At 43.3% G+C, this 27,969-nt stretch overlaps 1 protein-coding gene across 1 annotated transcript in view; it reads left to right on the forward strand.

Moving 5' to 3' along the window:
* The first annotated feature begins 1,335 nt into the window (after positions 1–1,335).
* LAPTM5 (lysosomal protein transmembrane 5) overlaps positions 1,336–27,969 on the forward strand; it is a 60,001-nt gene continuing 33,367 nt past the window's right edge. The window contains exons 1-2 of the mRNA XM_066591745.1: positions 1,336–1,373; positions 18,276–18,366. Of these exons, the coding sequence (XP_066447842.1) occupies positions 18,315–18,366 (52 nt within the window). The 5' untranslated portion in view covers positions 1,336–1,373; positions 18,276–18,314. The remainder of the gene's footprint in view (positions 1,374–18,275; positions 18,367–27,969) is intronic.

Genomic DNA, 27,969 nt, shown 5'->3' on the forward strand with positions numbered 1-27,969 from the left:
CACGTGTCCACAGCCCTTAGGACGGACAGAGGCAGGTCAAATAGAATTTTTTTCACTTGTTTTACAAGCAAAAGGCCGCACTGCGTATATTCAATGAATAATAACTGTGTTGTGGCCCTGCCTACACAATTCTTTCCCTGCAGTATCAATGGAGGGTGCAATGCTCTGCAGAGGCGATTTTGAGAAGAAAAAAAATATGCAGCACAGCTAACAGCAGCCAGCACAGTACTGCACACGGTTAAATATGGCGCTAGAAAGGACCTTTGAGGTTCTTGAAGGCTACACTCACTCCTAACACTCTCCCTGCCGATGCAACACTTCTGTCCCTAATGCCGGGTGCAACGCTCTGCAGAGCCGATTTTGAGGGAAAAAAAATTGCCACTGCTAACAGCAGCCAACACACAGCTATCAGTGGCCCTAATAAGGACCTTTGGGGGTCTTGAAGCCTACACTAACTACCAATTCTTTCCCTACAGCAGCTCCGGTACAAACAGCACTGTCCCTCATCTAACTCACAAGGCATCTGAGGCGAGCCGCGGGAGGGGCCGACTTTTATATTAGGCGGACACCTGATCATCTCCAGCCACTCACAGCAGGGGGGTGGTATAGGGCTTGAACGTCACAGGGGGAAGTTGTAATGCCTTCCCTGTCTTTCAATTGGCCAGAAAAGCGCGCTAACGTCTCAGGGAAGGAAGTGAAAGTAACCCGAACACCGCATGGTGTTCGTTACGAATAACGAACATCCCGAACACCCTAATATCCGCACGGATATCAAGTTCGGACGAACACGTTCGCTCATCTCTAGTGGTAACCTCCGTTCAGTAGTGGGTGCACCAATTGCACACACACAAAAAAAGCAAATACCTGTGAGCACTCAGCAATGCTCACAAGTATTTGCTACAGGACTCACAAATTCTTCTCCACTACTGCTAGGGCTACACATCAACATGAAGATTGTAATGTCACATTGCATTTAATGCTTGTTTATGTGGTTGTGTCGCCAGGTCTGGAATGAAGGAAGTGGCTAGGCTCTCCACAGTATAAAAGTGTGTATACTTATGTGTATGAACAGGGATATGTGGCTAGGAGATTGTGCAAATTAGTCTCCATGTGCAACATACAATTATTATTTTCTAATTTTTTTTGTACTTGGAAATATCATGTTCTCCACTTGTCACACAATGACAAAGTTCTCTTTTAAACATTTTTGTCAGATGTATGGAAACAACCTAAATGTGGCTTTGATATCATGACTATGGTAGCTCTTTGAAAATTACAACATGTTTGCCACGGTCTGTTGGCCACGACAGGGTCGTAGCATGTGGTCTTAATGCGTAGTAGGACTCGCTGAACTGTTCCAGTCTGCCCGACAGGTTGTTTATGTTTTTTTTGGTTTGTTATTTAATTAGGTGTTACTTAGATCGTTTATCTGTATTTCCTTAGTGTTTCCCTGTCTTTGATATTGCTCTTTTGTGTTCGCATGTGGATTTTACCCTGGTGTTTGTGGAACTCTGTCTGTTCCCTTGCTTTACCTCGGTCATTATTTGAGTCTGTTTCTGAGTCTGGTTTTTGCTGATTATTTTATCAGTCTTTGTGGAGAGTGGATTTGGTCGTGGTGTTAAGAGTTCTGCTGTAAAGCTAAGTTGGGCTTTTGTTTGTTCTTCGGTATTTTCTTTCTTTTAGTTGCTAAAGTTAATGGACGAGGCATGAGATGTGGGGCCACCTTTATCGAGCCGATAGCCTCACTTTTAGTTTCTTGTCCTAGCAGTCAAGGTGAGGTTGTCCCTTCCTCCTTTTGTATAGATTATATGATATTTTACTGCATTCCGCAGTCTGCTCACTGTGTGAACACAACCTTGCATTAATAAAAATAGGAATTTTTAAAATGTGTAGTCTAGAATTTTGGGTATATAAGTGGTTTGGAACAAAATTGTTCTGCTTACTATCATCATGGTTTCTGAATTTACCATCAAACATAGAAATGCAACATGCAGCACAAAAGTTCAGGAAGAGTCACATATTAGTGTTCTTTAGTAATACAGCACTCACATATTCCACAGTGTTTTAGAATCAGAAAATCTAAAGTACAAATGGAAAGAAAGACAACAGTATGCAATTTTTGCAAACAATGGAGCTTCCAGTAAAAGAGGGGTGAGGGCCATGAGAGAATAGGCAGACATGTTTGTTATAGGCAGTGGACCAGTCACCTGTAAATATCAAGGGAGTTTTATATGAATGTAGGGTATGCATTGTGCTGGCTCACTTATAAAAATAACAGAACTTTACGGTCTCATATTTTGACTCATATGTGTAAAGGACTGTGAGCGCAGGAAGGAAGTTGTGTCAAATCTTCAATTTAAATCCACTGCTGTCTCGAAAAGTGACACACCAGAAAATACAACAAGCAACAAAAATGATATCAGAACAAATCAAAGGACTAGACATACTGAGATGCTTAAAGTTCCATTGTGTGGCTTATATTTTGGCCATATATCATTTGGTAAGTGATTTATTTTTTAACTTGAGTCTTTGCTATACATTTTCTCCATCAATGTAGACAACCAGAATCAAATGGTGCTGAACATCAAAATGCAGGATTGTCATGTTTACAGCAAACTCCAATTGACGTTAATAACGTTCGCATTTTATCTTCTTATATATTATCACTTAAAAACGTGTAGAGCATAATTTACGTCTTTACACCATGTGATTTTCTTCAGGGTTTCTATTTTTCTCGCTTATTACTATTGCAACCTTTCTTCTCTACTTCATCCTGAGAGTGAAATTGCTGCAGCAAGACACTGACATAACATACTATTACTCTAAGATCCGAGGAGTAGTGACTGTTATTATATTAGATAATGGTCTTAAATTGCATTTTATCTGTAGATAAAGTATAATTGGTAATCTGTTGACGTGTAGAATTAAAAACAACAAAGTATTCTTTCGGTATTCATTTAATTACATTGCCCAGACTATGAGTGCTGTTGGGCATCCTCAAGAAAACTGTTCTTTGTGGTCGTCTACTTTGTCAATAATGACCATAAAATGTTTAGCTTTGTCCATCATATCCAATGTAAAGTCATTGCTTAAATACTTTATCAGAAATATAGACAGTTTATACCGTAATATTTAGCGCATTTACAGTTGCCATCTTCAGGAAGCTAGTTATTGGCTATCTTTTCTACATGACCATATGCTAAATATAATCAAAATCTTCAATTTCCGGGTATTTGGTGGATTACTTAGTGCAACAGAATATATTATTAGGTATATTCTTTGTATTTGCCTAATTATTTTGGCACATTCAGTGTAATAAGAAAATATCTGATGAAAGTCACAGGATATATGGACACAAGGGAAATGAGTGTAGCTCGTTCCTCTGCCTATGAGTATTGTTATGCATATAAAGTGGAATAAAACTGAGATATCATCTTTCTAGGAACAGAAAGTACTGGGGAAATTTTACTGCAGACTAGCAGTTTACTGTATGTATGGAAAAAAGAGCCTGCAATGTGCCAAATGGACTGCAAACTTTGTTAAAGCAACCAGACTAATAATGAAAAAGCTAAGCTAACCAATACCATACGTAATACGCAGGGTGGACATGGGGCTGATCCTACTAATATATAGGAACAAACTCTTCATTTGAGATCAGGGGAAATGTTACTTATTACTTGTGTGAAAGTACAATTATATTGGTAAAGATAATTGACCCAGAGAACATTCTAAAGTCCCAAACCTATAGAGTAGGCACAACATAGTTTTCCATGCTTTGAAGACTTTGCCCAATTGAAAAGAAGAAGTCAGGATTAGGTGATCTGTGAAGCAGCAGTACTAGCTGCAATAATAGATGCAATATTAGTAATTACAGGGATGATGCCATGTTTAAAAGTTTACCTCTACAGGATAAACGATAGTTTTCAGTTTTTGGGGGGTTCAACTGCTGAGATTTCCCCACTGAACCCAAGATTGGGCCTCTGGCATAACCTAAAGTGAGGGCAGCAGCGAGTGCTCATATATATATATATACACTGCTGTTCCATTCATTTCAATGACCACCAAAGATAATAGGGCATTTAAAATCGGCTATTTCTGACTGTCGCATCGAAATAAATTCAGAAGCAATACGCATATGCAACAGCCACTGCCCTTGCTACAGGACATGCTGAAGCCCCATTCTTGGGATCAGTGGAGGTCCCAGTCTTTGGACCCCCACCAATCTGAAAGTTATCCTCTATTCTTTTAAAAGAGATTTTCAAACATGGCACGACCCTTTTAATAGTTAATGATACATATTTAATTCTAAAGGGATTCTCCCGAATGAACAACTCCTTCTTTAGAGAGAGCTAGCTATTCATTGCAGACCCAGGGGAAGCTGTTTGAGGCTGAGAGATGTACTACTAAATGATGCCCAGTCAAATGATTGTACCATGACTATTACTAAAAAGTGAAGGATTATATTGAATTCTCCTATTCTGTTGGCACTCAATACTAAACGCAATAGCTCACCAAAAGACTATATCCTTGTAAAAAAAGAAATGTTATATTTTGATTTCTGCAGATATTTCACATAAGGAAATCGCTAATCTCCTTATGTCTACAGCAGAGATCAGTTTATGCATTTCCATCTATCTAGTTAAATGTACTGACATAAATGGTTGATTAAATTCAATCAATTTTCCCTAACAACTCATCTGCTTTTATTACCTTATTACCCATTTCAGCAATGTATCAAAACGTTGCTCCTGATTAGATAATTGATATTAACTTGCTTTTAGCACTAATAATACAAGTATTCAAGGTTAGTGTTTAAAAAGTTGGAAGTAACATAGGAAAAACAAATGTTGAATATTCTAATTATGGTGGAAAGTGACTGTATTTGAATGTCTATATTCCTACCCTCCAGTTTACTTTAACCCCTTAAGGACGCAGCCCTTTTTTTTCCATTTTAGTTTTTTCCTTCCCCATTTAAAAAAATTAAATATACCATTTAATGTACTGAAAAACTTGTAAAAGATTTTAAATGGAGGAAAATGAAAAAGAAAACGACATTCCGCTATCTTTCGCTGCGTCTTGTGTCTGCAGCACACAAACTGCAACAAAAATGAAATGATATCTTTATTCTATGGGTCAGTACTAGAGTTGAGCGGACATACTCTGGCGAGCTTGATGCTCGTTCGAGTATTAGCGTACTCGATGGTGCTCGTTACTCGAACGAGCATCAAATCACGTTCGACCCCACCCCAGCTTTTGGCCCCTCCTTGCTGTGACATGCCTGTTTTGGCCCCTCCCTGCCGCGACGCAGCACGCGTCATTTGAAAATTTTTGGTCTGGCAGGGGAAGGGGGGGGGGGGGGGGAGAGAGAGAGAGAGAGAGAGAGCGAGAGACGAACCAAGGAAAAAATTTTAAAAAAGCTCGGGACCCTACGTTCCACACACAAAATTGCTCAAGTCTCCCATTGTAGTCAATGGGGTTCATTACTTGAGTAGAGCTCTCGAATTTTACGAAAAGCTCGACTCGAATAACGCGGACCCGAGCATTTGGGTGCTTGCTCATCTCTAGTCAGTACGATTACTACGATAACAAACTTGTATCGGGTTTTTTTGCTGTATTATTTTAACTTTTTTCAAAGACATTTAATTTTTTAAAAATATTTTCTGCCACCATCTTCTGCGCATAATAACTTTTTTATTTTTCCGTCAACGTAGTTGTGCTAGGGCCAAATTTTTGCAAGACATCCTGTAGTTTATGGTGTTACCATTTCGGAAAACATACAACTTTTTGATCGCTTTTTAGTGCATTTTTTCTTGGAGACAGGGTGACCGAAAAAGTGCATTTCTGGCATTCTTTATTCTTTTTTTTGACAACGTTCACCGTGCGGGTAAATAATGCACTACTTTGATAGAACGAACTTTTATGGATGCGGCAATACCAAATATGTATTTTTGTTTTATGATTTAGATTTTTTTATTATAGCTATGGCAAAAGGAGGGTGATTTAAACTTTTAATAATTTTTTTTTAATAATACGTAAAACTTTGTTGATCTTATTTTTACCTCTTTTTTTAGTCCCTTTAGGGGATCACAACTAGCGATTCTTTGATTGCTCCTGCAATATGATATAATACCATAGCATTATATCATACTACAATTTGACAGGCATGGGGATGGCTTGATAGGCAGTCTGCTAAAGCAGCCCTTTGGCCTTTTAGAAGGCTCCCAGCTGCCATGGCACCTGCACGGCTCCCTGCGATCTTATTGCGGAGGGGCATTTGGGATCCCTGAACATTGTTTGAGGGATTTAAATGCCGCTGTCAGACTTGACAGCGGCATTTAAAGCATTAATAGTGGTGATCAGCTGCGTTGCTCTTTGCAGCTATTGCCTGCTGGTGTCAGGTATAATAAATAGCTGGCGCCCGCGCTGTATGAAAGGAGCCATTAATTTCTGTTATGAAGAGAATATCTGTTTTGTATATGTTTCCGTTAGATTTGGAATACAAAATAAAGCAGTTGACTTCGCTATTCTTACTCTGAGGGCTTAAATAGATGGGCGTGATTTAGTACCTTTACATGGCCATGATAATCACCGCTGCATAACTGTACAAAACAAAACCATTGACTTCAATAGTTTTATTTTCATTAGCAGTATTCTCGCCTGTTAATAGCATGGTCAAGAAAAGATAGGACTTGCCCTATCTTTCTTGCATGTAGGTAATGCTACACACGGGAAAGATCACGGGGGCCTATTTTTCTGGTGTTTTTTCAAATTCGTGCACTATGGTGCAGAGTTTGAATGGTCCAGAGAAAAAAAAATGGTTCATGCGCAAGTATGCTCCATTAGCAGTGAGCGTAGTTACGCATATGCCCATGTATGCTCATTTGGTGACTTTAAGACTGGGTAGAATGATCGGTTCCTCTTAACAATAGGGAAAATTCTGATGAACCATGATTATGGCAGTAAATCAGCAACAATTAAGAATATTGTAACCCTGATGGGATACAAAAGTAGACTGAATCGATGTGTAGGAATAGTGAGGTGAAACTAGATTTTTTTTTTGCACAAGACTACAACAAAATGTAAAAAGATGAAAGGGTTCTAAGACTTTCCAAATACACTACATATCTGGATATCTATACATGATCTTTTATTATATGAAATTATGTAATAGTTATTTTTTTAGATGCATTTCACCTTTATTTTATTAATATGGACATACATGAACTGTTATTTGCAAAATATATATGTTTTTTAGTTGAAGATGTTGCTTCATTACTTGCGTGATCTGTTTTTTACCTTAGAGATAGTCTTTTTATATATGTGTTTGTATAGAGGCAATATTTTGTAGGCTGCTTATTGTTTATATGCCAGTTTTTGATCATAGTCATACTTATGTATACCTAGATATGTGGACTGTCCACTTAAAACTTTCTACTAGTATAGTATATTTCCCATTTTCTAGGTTGGTATTCTTGTAGCTAGATATTAATATAGAACTTGATCTACATTTATCTTACTATAATGATTGAGTCCATCATTTAAAAAAAAACATACTTGGGATTTAGGAAAACATATATTACAGTTATCCCTTCACTTGCTATTTTTCATGTTTTATGTCAGTGTGAATATTAAAAAGGATTTCCACACATAACTTAAAGATAATCATATGTTAATAAATCTGAAATGAGAGCAAACCATAATTTTTGTACTAAGGTTTTCCTTAGAGAGATATTGAGAATAATCCTATACCCAATATAAAAACAATAACCACTGACAAAATGTTGTCATTCCAGCCTGAGTTCCAGATACCCTAAAAATGTTCCAAACTTTTAAAATGTTTCGGCTGCTTTATAATTATACCAGATATTGGGTGAAGCATATGCATTGGGAATTTGTATGTACAATGGAATTAATTCTTAGATTCAACTGTTTTAGAGAAAAAGGAACAGGTCTAGGCACATAGGACTGATGCACCTCTGGACCTCGGGAAGGGATTAAGGTGGATCAGTAACTCTTTCTGCTGTCTGCTCTCTTATTATCCCAAATGACACAAAAATACTGTGCCATTTGGCTAATTGAAGCAATCAAAGAATACTGAGGACGTATACCTTGTGAGTCCACTGTTATTATGAGGATAGTGCTCCCTGGTCTCAGCTCGCCCTTATACTCAGACTGATTAATAGGCGGCTGTATAACTGAATGCAGAGCAGTCAAGCACAAGCATTGCTGAGAGAGCCAGAGGGAGAACTCCCATCATAACAGTGGACTCATAGCTAGAAGGTCTGCTCTCTTTGATTGCTGCTATTAGCTAAATGGTACAATATTATTGTTAATAAGAGATTGGGCCTGTCCGTGTAATATGTTGCCCTTACATACGGCATTCAGGTGATAGAATTGATTGAAGATGCTTGTTGTGTGCATAAAAAAACACAATTCTAAAATGAGGTTATATAACTGTTCAAATGTCTTCACCCCCTTTGAAATATACAGTATACTGCTTGAATACTCTGTTTCAGAGCCATAAAGTATATAGTTACAAAAAAACTATATTTTATAGTGTAGGCAGTATACTAAGATGAGACTTTGTGCATTGCAATACAACTGTGTAAAGCAGAACAAACTTCAGTCGTATTGAAATACAGCCACGGTAAAGGCTGTAAATACTGATATTGCTGCTAAAGTCATAAATATAGATATAGCTGGGCATATAATAAATAGGCATGGTCAGCATGTTGCAGCAGCTGTTGTCTGTGGTTATATTAGTGATAGAAGGTGCCGTCTTGCAGATGAGCCTCTTGGCTCAGACATTACACATTTATTTCCCAGGGGAGTCCAAGATTAACCCAGAATGGAAACTTTTATCTTGCAACTAAAACGGAAACTGAAAACGTTTCCAGTTACTGGTGAGCTGTGTACATTAGTGTATAAAATATGCAGCAGGCAGTCAGGCCACAGAGCAAAATTAAAGGCTGAAATCTGTCATTAAAGGCTAGATATGAAGACTGTAATAAGGGTATATTTTGTTATAGAAGGACTTCAAGCATGAGATGAATCAGTGAGAACAAAAGAAAAATCTGGTCAAGTGTAAGCAGAGATGTAAAATAAGTATTGCTTTAAAGAAGAAGTTTTAAAAAGTAAATTTGTTAGGTCCCCATAGCACCAAAAACTAAGTTATGGTGCTGTTAGGGCAGGTGATAGGAAGCCAGGTGGCATATTTTTTTATACTCCCTGCTTCCATGATTATCGGCCTCTGAAAATGAAAACCTTAGCGAGCATCGGCGATATACAAAAATGCTCGAGTCGCCCATTGACTTCAATGGGGTTCGTTACTCGAAACGAACCCTCGAGCATCGCGGGAAGTTCGACTCGAGTAACGAGCACCCGAGCATTTTGGTGCTCACTCATCTCTATTTATAACCATCTTTTTTTTCCAAAATGTTTTTTATTGAATTTTACAAGAAAATGTTACAATACTTAGAATTGAGGCAAGAATTTCAGCAATAAAAGTTGTATATACGAAAGGATACGTTATGCTCATCTGATAAGCATCCATACTATTAAAGTAATAATACAAAAGGGAAATAAAAATTAAGTAGCATTTCTTTGTATATTAATTGTTAAATCCAGATAATTGTGGAGATATGAAATAAGTTATAACTTTACTCAACATTTTAACACAACATATATTGCAACCATGGATTCCAGATGTTAATGAATTTGTCAAGATTGTTATTAGATCTAGCATAGATTTTTTTCATAAATATGGTCATATAATTCAGTCATTATATCTATTAATTCTTTCGGGCACAGGATTTCCATTTCCTTCTTATAGGTATTTTAGCTACTAGTAGGAAGTGGCAGAACCAATTCCTGTTCTCCCACGGGATGCAGTTGCATTTAATAAGCAAGAGGGCGAGCTGAGGATTAGATGCTATAGTGGTACCCGTTACATCTTTGATAACTTGGAAAACTTCTTTCCAAAAGGACTATAATTGGGGCAACCCCAGAGGATATTAAACAGTGTACCTTCCTGGCCACACTCTCTCCAACATTTGTTGCTCCCCCTGGGCAGCATCTCGCTAACCTTGAAGGAATGTAATGCCATCTGGTTTAGACTTCGTAATGAGTCTGCAGTAGGTTGGCAGAAAGCGTGGATTTATTGGCCCATTCAAATGAAACCAACCACTGTGTCGGGGAAAAGACTGCATTTAGGTACCTTTTCCAGTTCACCAAGTGTATCTTTTTAGTCTCTCCCATATTCCCTGTGAGAATATTGTAATATCGCCTAGTCAAAGATCCACATTAGAGATGAGCGAGCATACTCGTTAAGGGCAGATACTCGAGCGAGTATCATCCTTTTCGAGTACCTGCTTGATCGTCAGAAGAGATTCGGGTGCTGGCGGTCGTGAGCGGTGGGTTGCAGGAGTGAGCAGGGGGGAGAGAAAGAGAGAGATCTCTCCCCCCCGTTCCTCCGCCGCACTCCCCTACCGCCCCCCGCCGGTACCCGAATATTTTCTGACGAGCAGGCAGGTACTCGAAAATGACGATACTCGCTCGAGTATCTCCCCTTAATGAGTATGCTCGCTCATCTCTAATCCACGTACATCTGCTTCCTGTGGGAGGAGCGGCATTAGTTTGGCTGGGCATTTAAATTCCTTGAATTTATATGCACACACATTGGAGGGTCGAAAACATAGGAGGAGACAAGTTTTGAATATCTAGGACAAGAGAGAAAGATGGGTTGAGTATACCCAGCATTGAGGTTTTTAGGAGAGCGCTTATCGGTCTACTTCTACTTAATTGTTTTTCTATGGCACTCCAGGTAGCCGTATGGGATTCATCTACCCAGATTGATGACTGGTTTAAAATTGTCGCTTGGTAGTATGTCCCCAAACTCCCCTTCTTCCTGTGTTGATGTAATATTGAGGCTGCTACCCGCGGTCTTTTTACTTTCCATACAAATTTCATTTGTTGTCTCTGAAATTCTGCTATGACAAATTGAGGAATCGGAACACATACTATACGAAATAAATATAATATTTGGGGTAGAATCAACATTTTGTATAATACCATTCTACCACACCGAGAGGGCTCTATTTTCTCCATTGATTCCAGTTCTTTGTGCAGAGAAGAATGTGGGATAAAAATTTATGGGCACCATATTAGATAATGGGTGGCAAAGTTTTATGCCTAGGTATGGTATCTCAGAGCTCTACTTAAAGGAGAACTCCCTCTGTATATTTCTCTTCAGATCTTCGTCTGGCACCCAGTTTCCGAGACTTATTTATATTTAAGTTAAAAGAGGCCTTGCTAAATAAGGAAATTATACTACCTATTCCCTTAAGGGAACCCAGGGGATCAGAAAGGGAAAGAAGTGCATCGTCTGCAAAAAGGCCAATTTTATGTTGTCTGAGACCCTTGGCTATCCCCTTAACTTCTGGGGACACTGTAATTAGTTTCACCAAAGGTTCCATGATTATTGTGAACAATAGAGGGGAAAGGGGGCACCCCTGTCTAGTTCCATTTGTTATCTGAAAAGATGAGGATAGGGCTCCATCTGCTAAGACTCTGGCTGAAGGACTGGAGTAGAGGGCTTGAACTGCATGCGAGAAGTTCCTTTTAATGCCAAATTTTTGGAGGGTGACAAAAGCACACCCCTAATGAAGTCTATCGAACGCCTTCTTTGCATCCAGGGCGAGGAGGAGAGAAGATGTCAGACCCTAAAAAAAATAATAAAAGTTTTACGTTATAGTTTATGTACTAGAGATGAGCGAGCACCAAAATGCTCGAGTGCTCGTTACTCGAATCGAACTTTCAGTGATGCTCGAGATTTCGTTTCGAGTAACGAATCCCATTGAAGTCAATGGGCGACTCGAGCATTTTTGTATATGACTGGTGCTCCGCTAAGGTTTTCATTTGTGAAAATCTTAGCAAATCACCAAAGTCATGTAAAAAACCCAGAAATGGATAGGGCAGGCGCGGAGCAACATGCAGGGCTGCATTTCCGGCTCCGAGGTCTCACTATTAAGCCACAATAGTGGCAAGAGTGAGACACACCGCCCCCCCCCCCCTGCACTGTCAGCATAACGATCGTTCTCCTCTGCCACAGCTGTAACAGCTGGGGCAGAGCAGAACGATGTTAGCCCATTGAATTCAATGGAGCCGGCAATACAGCCGGCTCCATTGAAAGCAATGGGCTGCCGGCGAGCGCGGGATGAATTTTCGGGAAGGGCTTAAAAATATAAGCCCTTACCTGAAAATCATCCTAAAATGTGTAAAAATAAAAAATAAAAATTATGTCAGCATTAAGATCGTTCTCCTCTGCCACAGCTGTAACAGCTGTGGCAGAGAAGAACGATGTTAGCCCGTTGAATTCAATGGAGCCGGCAATACAACCAGCTCCATTGAAAGCACTGGGTTGCCGGCGAGCGCGGGATAAATTTTCGGGAAGGGCTTAAAAATATATGCCCTTCCCTGAAAAAGAAACATTTTAGTGCAAAACAAAAAAAGAATAAAAGATAACGTACCTCTCCACCGCTGCTGTGACCCCCGCGGGCATGAAGAACACATCTGCCACATGCGGCAGATGTATCCTTCACCCCCACTGGTTAAAAGAATTCCCTGCTGCTACATCTGTCACATCTGTGGCAGATGCAGCAAAAGGAATTCTTCAGTTCTCAACCGCAGCTGTCACACATGACAGATGCGGTAGAGAATCCTGCTGCCGGCATCCTGTCAATGGCTTTTCAGGGAAGCCCTTCCCTGAAAAGCCATTTAAATTAGTGCAAAAAATTATAAAAAAAACAATTCTCACCTCCCTTCAGTTGCCGGGGCTCAGCCGCGACTTCTAGCGCTGTCCCAGGCTCTGTAGTTCATAAACCCTTCCCTGAAAAGCCTTTTAAAATAGTAAAAAAAAATTAAAAAAATAGGTATTCACCTCCCTTCAGCTGCCGGGGCCCAGCTGCGTCTTCTCCTGCTGTCACCTGCACTGTGTTGCTAAACTGCTGATCTATCACCAGCCGGGGATTTAAAATCCCCGCCTGCTGAAAGAGCTGAATGTAATTGGCTGAGGTGCTCCCCGGCTGTTCAGTTCAGCACCACAGTGCAGGGGACAGCAGGACAAGACGCGGCTGTGCCCCGGCAGCTGAAGGGAGGTGAGTATCTATTTTTTTTGTTTTTTAAATCACTTTTAATTCATTTCCAGGGAATGGCTTATATGTAAAGCCCTTTCCTGAAAAAGAATTCAGGTGTGCCAGCAGCGGCTCCATTGAAGAGAATGCCTGCATTTTTATTTTAACACTTTTCTGGATGAATTGCAGGGAAGGGCTTATATTTTTAAGCCCTTTCCGAAAATTCATCCCGCGCTCGCCGGCAGCCCATTGCTTTCAATGGAGCCGACTGTATTGCCGGCTCCATTGAATTCAATGGGCTAACATCGTTCTTCTCTGCCACAGCTGTTACAGCTATGGCAGAGGAGAACGATCTTTATGCTGACATTTTTTTATTTTTTTTATTTTTACACATTTTAGGATGATTTTCAGGTAAGGGCTTATATTTTTAAGCCCTTCCCGAAAATTAATCCTGAGATCGCCGGCAGCCCATTGCTTTCAATGGAGCCGGCTGTATTGCCGGCTCCATTGAATTCAATGGTCAGTGCTCGTTTAATCGAGACGAGTACCGCGTGGTGCTCGTCTCGAGTAACGAGCATCTCGAGCACCCTAATACTCGAACGAGCATCAAGCTCGGACGAGTATGCTCGCTCATCTCTACTATGTACCCAAAAGTGGCACCGATAAAAACTACAGTTCGCCACGCAAAAAACAAAGCCCTTATACGGCTTTTGAAAAATGGAGATGGAAAAATACCAAAAATAACTTGGTCCTTAACGCCAAAATAGGCCATGTCATTAAGGGGTTAAAAAACTTTTTTTTTAAACCATTTAGGAGACGTACAAATTTAACATTTATTATTAACATTTCAAGGAACACTTTGTTTTCCTACACCAAGCCAAGATTACAAAGGCTCATAGTTCAGAATGATAGATACCCCCACAAATGACCCCATTTTAAAAACTACACCCCTTAATATACTCACTGAGAGGTGTCATGAGTTTTTTAACGCCACAGTTGTTTTCAGGAGGTAATGCAATTTAGAGGAGAAAAAATAAAATTTCATATTTCTGCAAATATGTCATTTTAAAGGCAGTTTTTTTCTATAGTACACATGAAAATGATGATTTACACCCCAAAATGGATACCCATGTTTTTCCTGTGTTCAAAAACATAGCAGCTGTGGCCAAGGATTTCTTTGTGTCCATCATTGTCACAGTGTCCAGTGACAAGGGGACTCCCTGCAGGGATGAAGAATTCCCCTGCCACAGCTGTCACAGGAGCGTGAATTTCTCCCATTGCTTTTAATGGGGCTGGCACTTCTGCAGCCCCTATTGAAAGCAATGGGCTGTCGGCAACCCCTGCAGTGATTTTTTGGGGAAGGGCTTTAAATATATGCTCTTCCCTGAAAAATCATCCCTAGAATGTGTAAAAAAATATATATACTCACCTCTCCTACACTGCCGGCGTTCAGGCGTGTCTGGCCGCTTGTCCTCCTGAACTGCTCTGAAGTGCTTTCAGCAGGCAAGGATTTAAAATCCCTGCCTGCTGAAAGGGCTGCCTCTGATTGGCTGAGTGCTCAGACAATTAGATACAGCTCTTTCAGACACAGCGCTCAGCCATTCATTAAATTTAGCCATTCATTGCATTGATTGAATGGCTGAGTGCTGCCTGTGATTGGCTGAGTGCTCAGCCAATTAGATACAGCTCTTTCAGACGCAGCTACAATGGACTGAACCTCAGGAGCGGCAGAGAGGTGAGTATATATATTTTTTATTTTTTACTACAGCTACAAAGGATTTTCAGGGAAGAGCTTATATTTAAAGCCCTCCCTGAAAACCACTGCGGGGGTGCTGCAATCCTATTGCTTCTAATGGGCAACCCCATTAAAAACAATGGGAGAACTTTGTGATCCTCTGCCACAGCTGTGACAGCTGGAAGTTGGAACCCGAGTTTTTGTTCTTAAATCAGAGCAATTATTCAGGAGATAGCCTGCATGCAAGTCAAGAAGCTCACAAGCTGCGGCACTCGCAAGCCAAGGTATCACTGTACTAAATAGTCTAGACTGGTGGTTCCCACACTTTTTCACCCATTGAGCCGTTTTGAAGGAAAAGATTCTCATGGAGCCCCACAGAGGGTGTGGCCAGGGGAGGGGTTAGGGTTTTGGCTTATCACAACATATGATTTTTACCTCCATCGTCATAAAAAGAACAGGACCATTAAAAAAAACCAGAGATGAACGCTGGAGCACTGGATGAGCTATTGATATACATTATATTTAAAATTAACATGCTGCAGAATTAAATCCCGCACCTCATGTCAGTGTCCACATGGGTTTTGTGCAGAATTTTTCCATAGCATGTGGATCAGATTTTCACAATCTCATCCACTTTGCTGTTACAGCTACTGTACATTCTGCAGCAAATCTGCTCCGTGTATTAATAGTGACCCCCTATATTGGTCTGAGCAGTAATAGTGTCCCCCACAGTGGCATCAGTGGTAATAATGTCCCCTATATTGGCCCCAGTAGTAATAGTGTCACCCACAGTGTCTCAGTAGTAATAGTGTCCCCTATATTGGTGGCCCCAGTAGTAGTAGTGTCCCATATACTGGTGGGTCCAATAGTAACAGTGTCCCCTATATTGGCCCCAGTAGAAATAGTGACCCCTTTATTAGTCCCAGTAGCAATAGTGACCCCTATTGCGGCCCCAGTAGTGATAGTGACCCCCTATTGCAGACTCAGTAGTAATAGGCTCCCTCCTTGCGGCCTCAGTAGTAATAGTGACCCTCTATTGCAGTTTCAGTAGTGTTAGGATCCCCAATGGCGACCTCAGTAGTGATGGGGTCCCCCATTGTTGCTATGCTTTTCCGATTCAGGGAGAGGTTTAGCAGTTCAGATTACAATATGGGCAATTGGGACAGCCATGGGCCCCCTTGGAGTATTGGACCCAGGGCATTTGCCCCGATCACCCCTATTATAACCCACAATTGGTCCCCGCTCTACTCACCCCTGTAGTGATCCGACCACAGGTCTTGCATGCTCATTTTCTCATTACAGGCTGTCCGGACACTGCTACACAGAGCCAAAGACAATCACTCGCAGAACCCCAAGGGCTCTGCATAGCACGCTTTGGGAAAATCTGGTGTAGACAGCTGTGCACTCTGCCCACCTGCCACTCAGCAAGCCTCCTTATACCTCAGGGGCAAAGTCGTGGTGCCCACAAGCAAGGACTGCTGCCTAATATTCCATATGTTACGTGTGCTGCTGAGACATGTTGTACTATTGTGATTCCAGCAGCACAGCACTCTCAGGCCTTAGTCACACGGGCGTTTTTTGGTGTGATTTGCGCATGCGTTGGCCGATTTTATAAAACCATTGGACACATGAGCGCTTTTTATGTGCTCGTCCGATAAATAATAAAACAGAAATCGCAGATCGCACCTATCTGCAATCTGCGATTCCTGTTCTCTTCTCTATATGCGCACAATGGGGCCGGCGGCAGCAGCGCCGACCACATTGAGAACATATAGTAGACAAATCATTCTTCTCTGCCATAGCTGTAACAGCTATGGCAGAGAAAAATGATGTTAGCCCATTGAATTCAATGGAGCCGGCAATACAGCTGGCTCCATTGAAAGCAATAGGCTGCCGGCGATCGCGGGATGAATTGTCGAGAAGGGCTTAAATATATAAGCCCTTCCCTGCAATTCATCCAGAAATGTGTAAAAATAAAAAATATATATATACTCACCTTGTCCCGGCAGACGGAGTTCAGCCGCGGCCGGCGGCAGTTCTCCTGAACTGCTCTCTCTAGTATTCAGCAGCCGGGGATTTAAAATCCCCGCCTGCTGAATGAGCTGCCTCTGATTGGTCACAGCCTCACCAATCAGAGGCAGCTCTCACTCACACCCATTCATGAATTCATGAATGGGTAAGTGAGTGCTGCCTCTGATTGGCTCAGCGCAGGGACCAATCAGGGGCAGCTCTCACTCACACCCATTCATTAATTCATGAATGGGTGTGAGTGAGAGCTGCCTCTGATTAGTCAGGCTGTGACCAATCAGAGGCAGCTCATTCTCTGAGCAGTTCAGGAGAACTGCCGGCCGGCCACGCTGAACTCCGTCTGCCAGGACAAGGTGAGTATATATATATATATATTTTTTTTACACATTTCTGGATGAATTGCAGGGAAGGGCTTATATATTTAAGCCCTTCCCGACAATTCATCGTGAGATCGCCCGCAGCGCATTGCTTTCAATGGAGCCGGCTGTATTGCCGGCTCCATTGAATTCAATGCAATGGACAGCTCCGTCCCGTTTCTATTGAAACGCGGCTAGGAGCAGTTTTTTCAGGCGATTTTTTGGCCCCGGTCACACGTTTTGCGGATGCGCATCCGTCATGCGATCCGCAAATCACGGCAAAAAACGCCTGTGTGACTAATGCCTCAGGGTTAATGATTGAGCTAGCTGGGTGTGGTACTGTCTGCTAGCCAATCCCCTGGATCTATGCTCACATATAAACCCAGCTCCTGGTCAGTCTGTATGGCCCCTCAGGTGAGTAGTCATGAATGCTTGTCTGGTGGAGTTTGCAGTGTGATCTGGTTCATGTCCGTTTGTACGTTTAAATTCTGTCAGTTTTGTGTTAGTTTGCTGTGTGTGCTGCAATCTGTGTCCTGTCCTGTTTCAGCGTGAGGTGTGAACGGTGTCCGGTTCTGCTGGACTCCTGGTTAGTGTAAGGACTAGCAGTATAACCAGGAGCCGTGAAGTGGCCTGTTAGCTTACAACATATTGTAGAACATGTCAACTAATACCTGGTATTTATATTCAGCTTCCAATCTGTTACTAGTGGTTATATGTTGTATGCAGTGTATTCTGGGTCTGTCATGTGGTATGTGAATGCATCCTGTTCTGGTGCGTGGCTCCTAGGATCAGCTAGGGCCCAGATCCGAAGACCGCTGGGGTGCCCTTATAGGGGCAATGTCCCAGCTTAGGTAGGGCCATGTCTACCTCCCGTTAGCCACGGCCAGTTGCATGAATCCCGTGTGTGTCCCCTTTGGTCACGATCGTGTGGGTCCCGTGCTTTGCCTGCCCACACGATCGTAACACCATATTTTTACAATGCAAAATATATATATCTGGTACTGAGCCTGTATTTTTATTTTACAGGGACTAAGCGTTATACTCTTTATCGAATATTCAGTTGAGATGGTCAAAAGAAGGAACTGCTGTACTGACCTTAGTAATTTTAACCACATTGGTGAGTTCATGAGTATTATCTACTGTACAACTGTAATTTGGCAGCCATATTTTCTGAGTGAAGTTAATTGCATGACTAAGTGCTTTTCTGTGCTTTTTGCAAAAGAAATAACATGGTATACTGCATTATTACGTCTATCCCTTTTACATTAACAGAGTAATTCTCAAGATACGTAATCAATAGCTGACTGGTGAAAGTCTGCTTCTCGAGACTGGTGAAGTGTGTGTTTGTAGCTGCTTACTTTCCAGAAACAGACAGATCTATACATTGTGCAGTGCCCATGCAGGCTGAGTACTATTGAAATGAATAGGTCATCAATAGCTGATAGGCAGGAGTCTGCCGTCCGGGTCTCATGCCAAACAACTGATCATTGGGGTCAGTGTTCTAATATATGGAGTTACTTTGTGGTTGGAAGTAGACATGTCCATACAGTGTGCAGTGACCTGGAGTGGCACTGCAGGCTGAGTTCCATTCACTTCAATGCGCCTTAACTTGCAGTATCATGCCAGCCCACTGTGCAATGTTTCCACTGTCTGCTTCTGGCATCCATATGAGCTTCATACATTCGATCACTGGCATAGCCAGCTAGCTATTGATAACCTATCCTGAGGATAGGTCATCAATCTTAGAAGTGGATAATCCCCTTAATATCAATAAACAGCTTGAAGACAGAAATAAGCAGACAGAAATGTATGTTTATCTATTTAACATATAATTATGCTGTGTTAACCCTTTACATGCTGCAGTCTATGTGACTGCAGCATGTAAAGGGCTGTCACTGCAGCATGTAAAGGGCTGTCACCATCAGACCCCCGGAATGTGATCAGGGGGTCCTGATGGGTCCCTGTGGAAGTCCCCTAAAGGGACAAAAAAAAAAAAAAAAGTTAAAAAAAAAAAAAAAAAGTTAAAAAATTATTTAAAAAAAATTATAAAAACACTTGTCTCCTTTACTTTGTAAAAAAATCAAAAATACAATCACACATGTGGTATTCGTGCGTCGTAATGACCCAGAGAAGGAAGTTAATGCATTATTTAACCCCTTAATGACATGGCCCCTTTTTTTCTTTTTTCCCCATTTCTTTTTTTCCTCCCTCCTGTTTAAAAAATCACAACTTGTCCCGCAAAAAACAAGCCCTTATATGGCCATGTCAATGGAAAAATGAAAAAGTTATGGCATTTGAGACGCAACTGCAAAATTAGTTGAAATTCAATGATTAGACCATTTTAAAAAACCTGCCCTGGTGGGCACGACAGGGTGGTAGGAAACCCGCCACTCAAGGGGTTAAACCAGTTTGACAGATTTGACAGAGTAGGATACTGTCTTCAAGAACCCCAACGGTCCTTCTTAGGGCTACTCTTCATAGTGTGCATTACTGTTGTGGCTGGCTGGGAGCAGTAGTGCACCATTATTTTTTTTTAAGCATCTCGGGCTGTGGAGACCATTTTAGCTATATTGTTCTGTGTCTGCAGTGCCGTAGGTAGAGTTAAGGGACAGAGCTTCTTATATAGGGAAAGTGTTAGAGTAGGATCCAGTCTTCAAGAACCCCAACGGTCCTTCTTAGGGCTACATCTGACTGTGTGCATTATAGTTGAAACAATGAAGTTCCCAGCAGCACTGCAGCAATCCTTCAAGTAAAGCCAGGCAAGTAAAAAGTGCAAATGCCAGTATCAGAGCCCAAACCAGATAAGCTCAAAAAATGCAGTCCACGTAATTAGAATGACTGGCAGCAATCCAAGGTATGGAAAAATACAAATGCGTTTATTTACCCCATAACAAACAAGCAACGTTTCGGTCAACAGACCTTCCTCAAGCTCATTATGTGTGCATTATAGTTGTGGCTGGCTGGGAGTAGTAATGCATCAATTTTTGTATTACGCATCTAGGCCTGTTCCCAGCCTTTCAGTAATAGCGCTCTCAGCCTGGAGTGCTGTACAACCAGCTCTCACTGTGAAACTGCACTCTAACATTTCCTAGCCTACTGCAAACGACTTCAGTTATACCGTTCTGTGTCTCCAGTGCATTAGACAGAGGTCTCACCGCTAAACAGTACTGTAATATTTCCTGGGCCACTGCAAAGTATTTAAGCTCTGCTGCTGTGCAGAGCGTCTCACAATACCCTTTCCTTGGGGGGGTTGAGATAGCCGCAGTTACCAGCACTATTTACTGGCTTTAGAGTCTTCTCCCACTCCATATAGCCTCTATTATCTACAAGTCTCTGCGAGCAGTAAATTACCCCTAGGTATCAGTGCAAGACAGCGGGTTAATTTTTTCAAGTCACAGCATAGAGCCTCCGCTATCTACTAGTCTCTGTGTGCGGTGAATTAAGCCACAGTTGTCAGTGCTGTACAGTGGGGTAATTTATTTGGGCCCTACTCTATTCTTAATCCGCCATGATGAGGAGTAGGGGTAAGGGACGAAAACGGGGACGTCCAAGTGAGGGTGTGGGCACAGGCCGAGTTCCTGGGCATGCTGAATCACAGCCGGCTGCTGCGGGATTAGGGGGCTCCCCAGCTTCATATCACAATTTACAGGTCCGCGTGGTAGACCTTTATTACAAACAGAACAGTACGAGCAGGTCCTGTTGTGAATGGCAGAAAACGCCTCCGTCAATGTATCGACCACCCAGTCTTCTACGCAGTCCACTACTCCCAGCTTAGGCACTGCAACTCTGAACCCTCTGGCTGCTGCTCCTCCTTCCTCCCAGCCTCCTCACTCCATGAAAATGACATATTCTGAGCAGGCAGACTCCCAGGAACTGTTCTCGGGTCCCTGCCATGAGTGGGAAAAAACGGTTCCTCTCTTACCTGAGGAGTTTGTCGTGACCGATGCCCAACCTTTGGAAAGTTCCCGGAGTCCGGGTGATGAGACTGGGGACTTACGGCAACTGTCTCAAGAGCTTTTTGTGGATGAGGATGATGAGACACAGTTGTCTGTCAGTGAGGTAGTAGTAAGGGCAGTAAGTCTGAGGGAGGAGTGCACAGAGGATTCGGGGGAAGAGCAGCTCGGTGATGAGGTGACTGACCCCACCTGGTTTGCTAAGCCTACTGAGGACAAGGCTTTAGAGGGGGAGGCAAGTGCAGGTGTTCAAAGGTGTGGATGTTTTTTGGTGAGAGCACGGACGACCGACGAACAGTGGTGTGCAACCTGTGTTACACCAAGCTCAGCCGGGGAGCCATCACTATCAGCCTCACCACCACCAGCATGTGCAGGCATATTACGGCCAAGCACCCCACAAAGTGGGATGAAGGCCATTCACCGCCTCTGGGTCACACCACTGCCTCTTCCCCTGTGCCCTAACCTGCCACACAGATCCAATACCCCTCCCAGGACACAGGCACAAGCGGCTCCTGGCCTGCACCCACACCCTCATCTCCACCGTCACCGACTCCATCCAACAATGTCTCTGAGCGCAGCGTTCAGCTGTCGCTAACACAAGTGTTGGAGCGAAAGTGCAAATACGCCGTTACCCACCCGCACGCACAAGCTTTAAACGTGCACATTGCCAAATTAATCAGCCTGGAGATACTGCCGTACAGGCTTGTGAAAACAGAGGTTTTCAAAAATATGATGGCGGTGGCGGTCCCGCACTACTCGGTCTCCAGTCGCCACTATTTTTACTATTTTTCCCAGTGTGCCATCCCAGCCCTACACTAGCACATCTCCCGCAACGTAAATCGTGCCCTCACCAACACGGTTACTGGGAAGGTCCACTTAACCACAGACACGTGGACAAGTACTGGCGGGCAGGGCCACAATATCTCCCTGACGGTACATTGGATGAACTTGGTGGAGGCTGGGACCGAGTTAGAGCCTGGGCCTGCTCACTACCTACTCACACCCAGAATAGCAGGTCCTACCTCGGTGCTGGTATCTGCGGCGTTTTATGCCACCTCCTCCAAACCCTTCCCCTCCTCCTCCTCTGCCACCTCTACCACTCAATTAAGAAGTGTGAGCATGTCGCCAGCAGTCGGTAGCTCGTGGCGCGGCAGCACAGTGATGGGCAAGCGTCTGCAAGCCGTGCTGAAACTAATCAGCTTAGGTGACAAGAGGCACACGGCCCCAAAGCTGCTGCAGGGTCTGACAGAGCAGACCGACCTCTGGCTTTCGCCACTGAGCCTCTAACCGGGCATGGTCATGTGTGACAACGGCCGTAACCTGGTGGTGGCTCTGCAGCTCAGCAGCCTTACACACGTGCCATGCTTAGCCCACGTCTTCAATCTGGTGATTCAGTGGTTTTTTAAAAACTACCCCCACTTGTCTTACCTGCTCGGCAAGGTGCGCCGTGTCTGCGCACATTTCCGCAAGTCCACCACGGACGCTGCCACCCTGAGGACCCGGCAATGTCGGTTTCAGCTGCTAGAGCACCGACTGCTGTGCGACGTGCCCACATGGTGGAAGTCTACGCTGCACATGTTGGCCAGGCTGTACGAGCAGCGTAGAGCAATAGTGGAATACCAGCTGCAACATCGGCGGCGGAGTGGTAGTCACCTTCCACAATTCTTTACTGAGGAGTGGGCATGGATGGCAGATATCTGCCAGGTCCTCGGAGACTTTGAGGAGCCTACCCAGATGGTGAGCGGCGATGCGGCAATAATTAGCGTTACCATCCTGCTGCTTTGCCTGCTGAGAAGTTCCCTGCTAAGCATAAAGGCCGATGCTTTGCAGTTGGAACAGGAGACAGGGGATGACAGTATTTCACTTGTAAGCCAGACCACCCTCATGTCTATATCTTAGCGCATTTTGCAGGAGGAGGAGGGGGAGGGGGAGGAGCAGGAGGAGGAGGGGGAAGAGACAGCTGGCCACACTGCAGAGGGTACCCATGCTGCTTGCCTCTCATCTGTTCAGCATGTATGGGCTGTAGAGGAGGAGGATCCTGAAAGTCATCTTCCTAGTGAGGACAGCGATGTGTTGCGTACTGGTACCCTGGCACACATGGCTGACTTCATGTTAGGCTGCCTTTCCCGTGACACTCGCATTAGACGCATTCTGGCGAACACAGATGACTGGGTGTACACCCTTCTCAACCCACATTATAAAGAGAACCTTTACCAAAGAGGAAAAGTGTATGAGAGTGATCCAATACCACAGGGCCCTGGTGAAAAAAGTAATGCTAAAGTTCCCATCTGACAGCGCTAGTGGCAGAAGACGCAGTTCAGAGGGCCAAGTAGCAGGGAAGGAGCGGGGATCAGGCAGCATATCCAGCGCAGGCTAGGGAACATTTCCAAGGCCTTTGCCAGCTTTCTGGCTCCCCAGCAAGACAGTGTCACCACTCCCCAGTCAAGGCTGAGTCGGAGGGAGTACTGTAAAAATATGGTGAGGGAGTACGTAGCCGATCGTACCACCATCCTCCGTGATGCCTCAGCTCCATACAACTATTGGGTGTCAAAGCTGGACACGTGTCACGAACTTGCGCTGTACGCCCTGGAGGTGCTGGCCTGCCCTGCCGCTAGCGTCTTGTCAGAGAGGGTGTTTAGTGCAGCTAGGGGAATCATCACGGATAAGTGTACCCACCTGTCAACTGCCAGTGTCAACATGCTTACACTCATAAAGATGAACAAAGGCTGGATTTCCCCAGACTTCTCTTCTCCACCAGCGGAAAGCAGCGGAACCTAATGATTCTTTTCGCTGCAACAGGAGAAAAATGCATCCTTTATCACCACAAAAAAAGGGGGAATTAGCTTTGTCAATCACTCTCGGATATTATTACTTCTCCTCCTCCTACTCCTCCTCCTAAAACATCATGTCATCACGCTGAACTGCCAATTTTTCTGCGGCCCAACAGTCTCTGTTTAAAAGTTTTTTACAATTTTTCGACGTTTCAAAAGTATCGATACTTTAACAGACACCAATTTTTTTCACTGGGCTGCCTCCAGGCTCTGTTACAAATTAAGCAACAGCGAGCTGTATCTTTAAAAAATGTTTAAGGGTTTCACCTGCCCTCGCGGTTCAGCAATTTTTCAGGGGTGCACTTGCACTCTTGCTACACCAGTTTTTTTGGCCCTCGCCTATACTGTTATCTAACTAATTTTTTCAGCCTTCGCCTACACTCTTGGTACACCAATGTTTCAGGAGTTCGCCTACACTCTTGCTACAGAAATGTTACAGGGGTCTGCCTATACTTTTGCTACAGAAATGTTACTGGGGTCCACCTGTGCAGTTTCTACTGAATGGTTTGAGGGGTTCACCTATACTTTTGCTACAGAAATGTTACTGGGGTCAGCCTATACTCTTGCTACACCAAAATTTCAGGGGTTCGCCTACACTCTTGCTACAGAAATGTTACAGGGGTCTGCCTATACTTTTGCTACAGAAATGTTACTGGGGTCTGCCTGTGCAGTTCCTATTGAATGGTTTGAGGGGTTCACCTATACTTTTGCTACAAAAATGTTACTGGGGTCTGCCTATACTCTTGGTACACCAAAATTTCAGGGGTTCGCCTACACTCTTGCTACAGAAATGTTACTGGGGTCTGCCTATACTTTTGCTGCAGAAATGTTACTGGGGTCTGCCTATACTTTTGCTACAGAAATGTTACTGGGGTCCGCCTATGCAGTTTCAACTGAATGGTTTGAGGGGTTCACCTATACTTTTGCTACGGAAATGTTACTGGGGTCCACTTATACTCTTGCTACAGAAATGTTACTGGGGTCTGCCTATACTTTTGCTACAGAAATGTTACTGGGGTCCGCCTGGGCAGTTTCTATTGAATGGTTTGAGGGGTTCACCTATACTTTTGCTACAGAAATGTTACTGGGGTCCGCCTATACTCTTGGCACACCAATATTTCAGGGGTTCGCCTACACTCTTGCTACAGAAATGTTACAGGGGTCTGCCTATACTTTTGCTGCAGAAATGTTACTAGGGTTTGCCTATACTCTTGCTATAAAAAATGTTACTGGGTTCCGCCTATACTCTTGCTACAGAAATGTTACAGGGGTCTGCCTATACTTTTCCTACAGAAATGTTACTGGGGTCCGCCTATGCAGTTTCAACTGAATGGTTTGAGGGGTTCACCTATACTTTTGCTACGGAAATGTTACTGGGGTCCACTTATACTCTTGCTACAGAAATGTTACTGGGGTATGCCTATACTTTTGCTACAGAAATGTTACTGGGGTCCGCCTGTGCAGTTTCTATTAAATGGTTTGAGGGGTTCACCTATACTTTTGCTACAGAAATGTTACTGGGGTCCGCCTATACTCTTGGTACACCAATATTTCCGGGGTTCGCCTACACTCTTGCTACAGAAATGTTACAGGGGTCTGCCTATACTTTTGCTGCAGAAATGTTACAGGGGTCTGCCTATACTTTTGCTACAGAAATGTTACTGGGGTCCGCCTGTGCAGTTTCTACTGAATGGTTTAAGGGGTTCACCTATACTTTTCCTACAGAAATGTTACTGGGGTCCACCTATACTCTGGGTACACCAATGTTTCAGGTGGTTGCCTAAGCTCTTGCTACAGAAATGTTACAGGGGTCCGCCTATGCAGTTTCTATTGAATAGTTTTAGGGCTTCGCCTATACTTTTGCTGCAGAAATGTTACTTGGGTCTGCCTATACTCTTGCTATAAAAAATGTTACTTGGGTCCGCCTATACTCTTGCTACAGAAATGTTACAGGGGTCTGCCTATACTTTTGCTACAGAAATGTTACTGGGGTCTGCCTATTCTTTTGCTACAGAAATGTTACTGGGGTCTGCCTTTACTTTTGCTACAGAAATGTTACTGGGGTCCGCCTGTTCAATTTCTACTGAATGGTTTGAGGGGTTCACCTATACTTTTGCTACAGAAATGTTACTGGGGTACGCCTATACTCTTGGTACACCAATGTTTCAAGGGTTCACCTACACTCTTGCTACAGAAATGTTACAGGGGTCTGCCTATACTTTTGCTACGGAAATGTTGCTGGGGTCTGGCTGCGCAGTTTCTACTGAATAGTTTGAGGGGTTCACCTATACTTTTGCTACATAAAATGTTACTGGAGTCCGCCTATACTCTTGGTACACCAATGTTTCAGGGGTTCGCCTATACTCTTGCTACAGAAATGTTACAGGGGTCTGCCTATACTTTTGCTACAGAAATGTTACTGCGGTCCGCCTATGGAGTTTCTACTGAATGGTTTGGGGGGTGTGCCTATACTTTTGCTATGGAAATGATTCTGGGTTCTGCCTATACTCTTGCTACAGAAATGTTACACGGGTCTGCCTATAGTTTTGCTACAGAAATGTTACTGGGGTCCGCCTGTGCAGTTTCTACTGAATGGTTTAAGGGGTTCACCTATACTTTTGCTACAGAAATGTTACTGGGGTCCACCCATTCTCTTGCTAGAGAAATGTTACTGAGGTCTGCCTATACTTTTGCTACAGAAATGTTACTGGGGTCCGCCTATGCAGTTTCAACTGAATAGTTTGAGGGGTTCATCTATACTTTTGCTGCAGAAATGTTACTGGGGCCTGCCTATGCAGTTTCTACTAAATGGTTTGAGGGGTTCGCCTATACTTTTGCTACAGAAATGTTACTGGGGTCTGCCTATACCTTTTCTACTGAATGGTTTGAGGGGTTCGCCTATACTCTTGCTACAGAAATGTTACAGGGGTCCGCCTATACTTTTGCTACAGAAATGTTACTGGGGTCTGCCTATTCTTTTGCTACAGAAATGTTACTGGGGTCTGCCTTTACTTTTGCTACAGAAATGTTACTGGGGTCCGCCTGTGCAATTTCTACTGAATGGTTTGAGGGGTTCACCTATACTTTTGCTACCGAAATGTTACTGGGGTCCGCCTATACTCTTGGTACACCAATGTTTCAAGGGTTCACCTACACTCTTGCTACAGAAATGTTACAGGGGTCTGCCTATAGTTTTGCTACGGGAATGTTACTGGGGTCTGCCTGCGCAGTTTCTACTGAATGGTTTGAGGGGTTCACCTATACTTTTGCTACATAAAATGTTACTGGAGTCCGCCTATACTCTTGGTACACCAATGTTTCAGGGGTTCGCCTATACTCTTGCTACAGAAATGTTACAGGGGTCTGTCTATACTTTTGCTACAGAAATGTTACTGCGGTCCGCCTATGGAGTTTCTACTGAATGGTTTGGGGGGTGTGCCTATACGTTTGCTATGGAAATGTTTCTGGGTTCTGCCTATACTCTTGCTACAGAAATGTTACTGGGGTCTGCCTATACTCTTGCTACAGAAATGTTACTGGGGTCCGCCTATGCAGTTTCAACTGAATGGTTTGAGGGGTTCACCTATACTTTTGCTACAGAAACGTTACTTGGGTCTGCCTATGCAGTTTCTACTGAATGGTTTGAGAGGTTTGCCTATATTCTTGCTACAGAAATGTTACTGGGGTCCACCTATACTCTTGCTGCAAAAATGTTACAGGGGTCTGCCTATACTTTTGGCTACAGAAATGTTACTGGGGTCTGCCTATACCTTTTCTACTGAATGGTTTGAGGGGTTCACCTATACTTTTGCTACAGAAGTATTACTGGGGTCTGCCTATACTTTTGCTACAGAAATGTTACTGGGGTCTGCCTATACTTTTGCCACAGAAATGTTACTAGGGTCTGCCTATGCAGTTTCAACTGAATGGTTTGAG

The sequence above is a fragment of the Eleutherodactylus coqui genome, chromosome 1, assembly GCF_035609145.1.
Source record: "Eleutherodactylus coqui strain aEleCoq1 chromosome 1, aEleCoq1.hap1, whole genome shotgun sequence".
In the NCBI taxonomy this organism is placed as follows: Eukaryota; Metazoa; Chordata; class Amphibia; order Anura; family Eleutherodactylidae; genus Eleutherodactylus; species Eleutherodactylus coqui.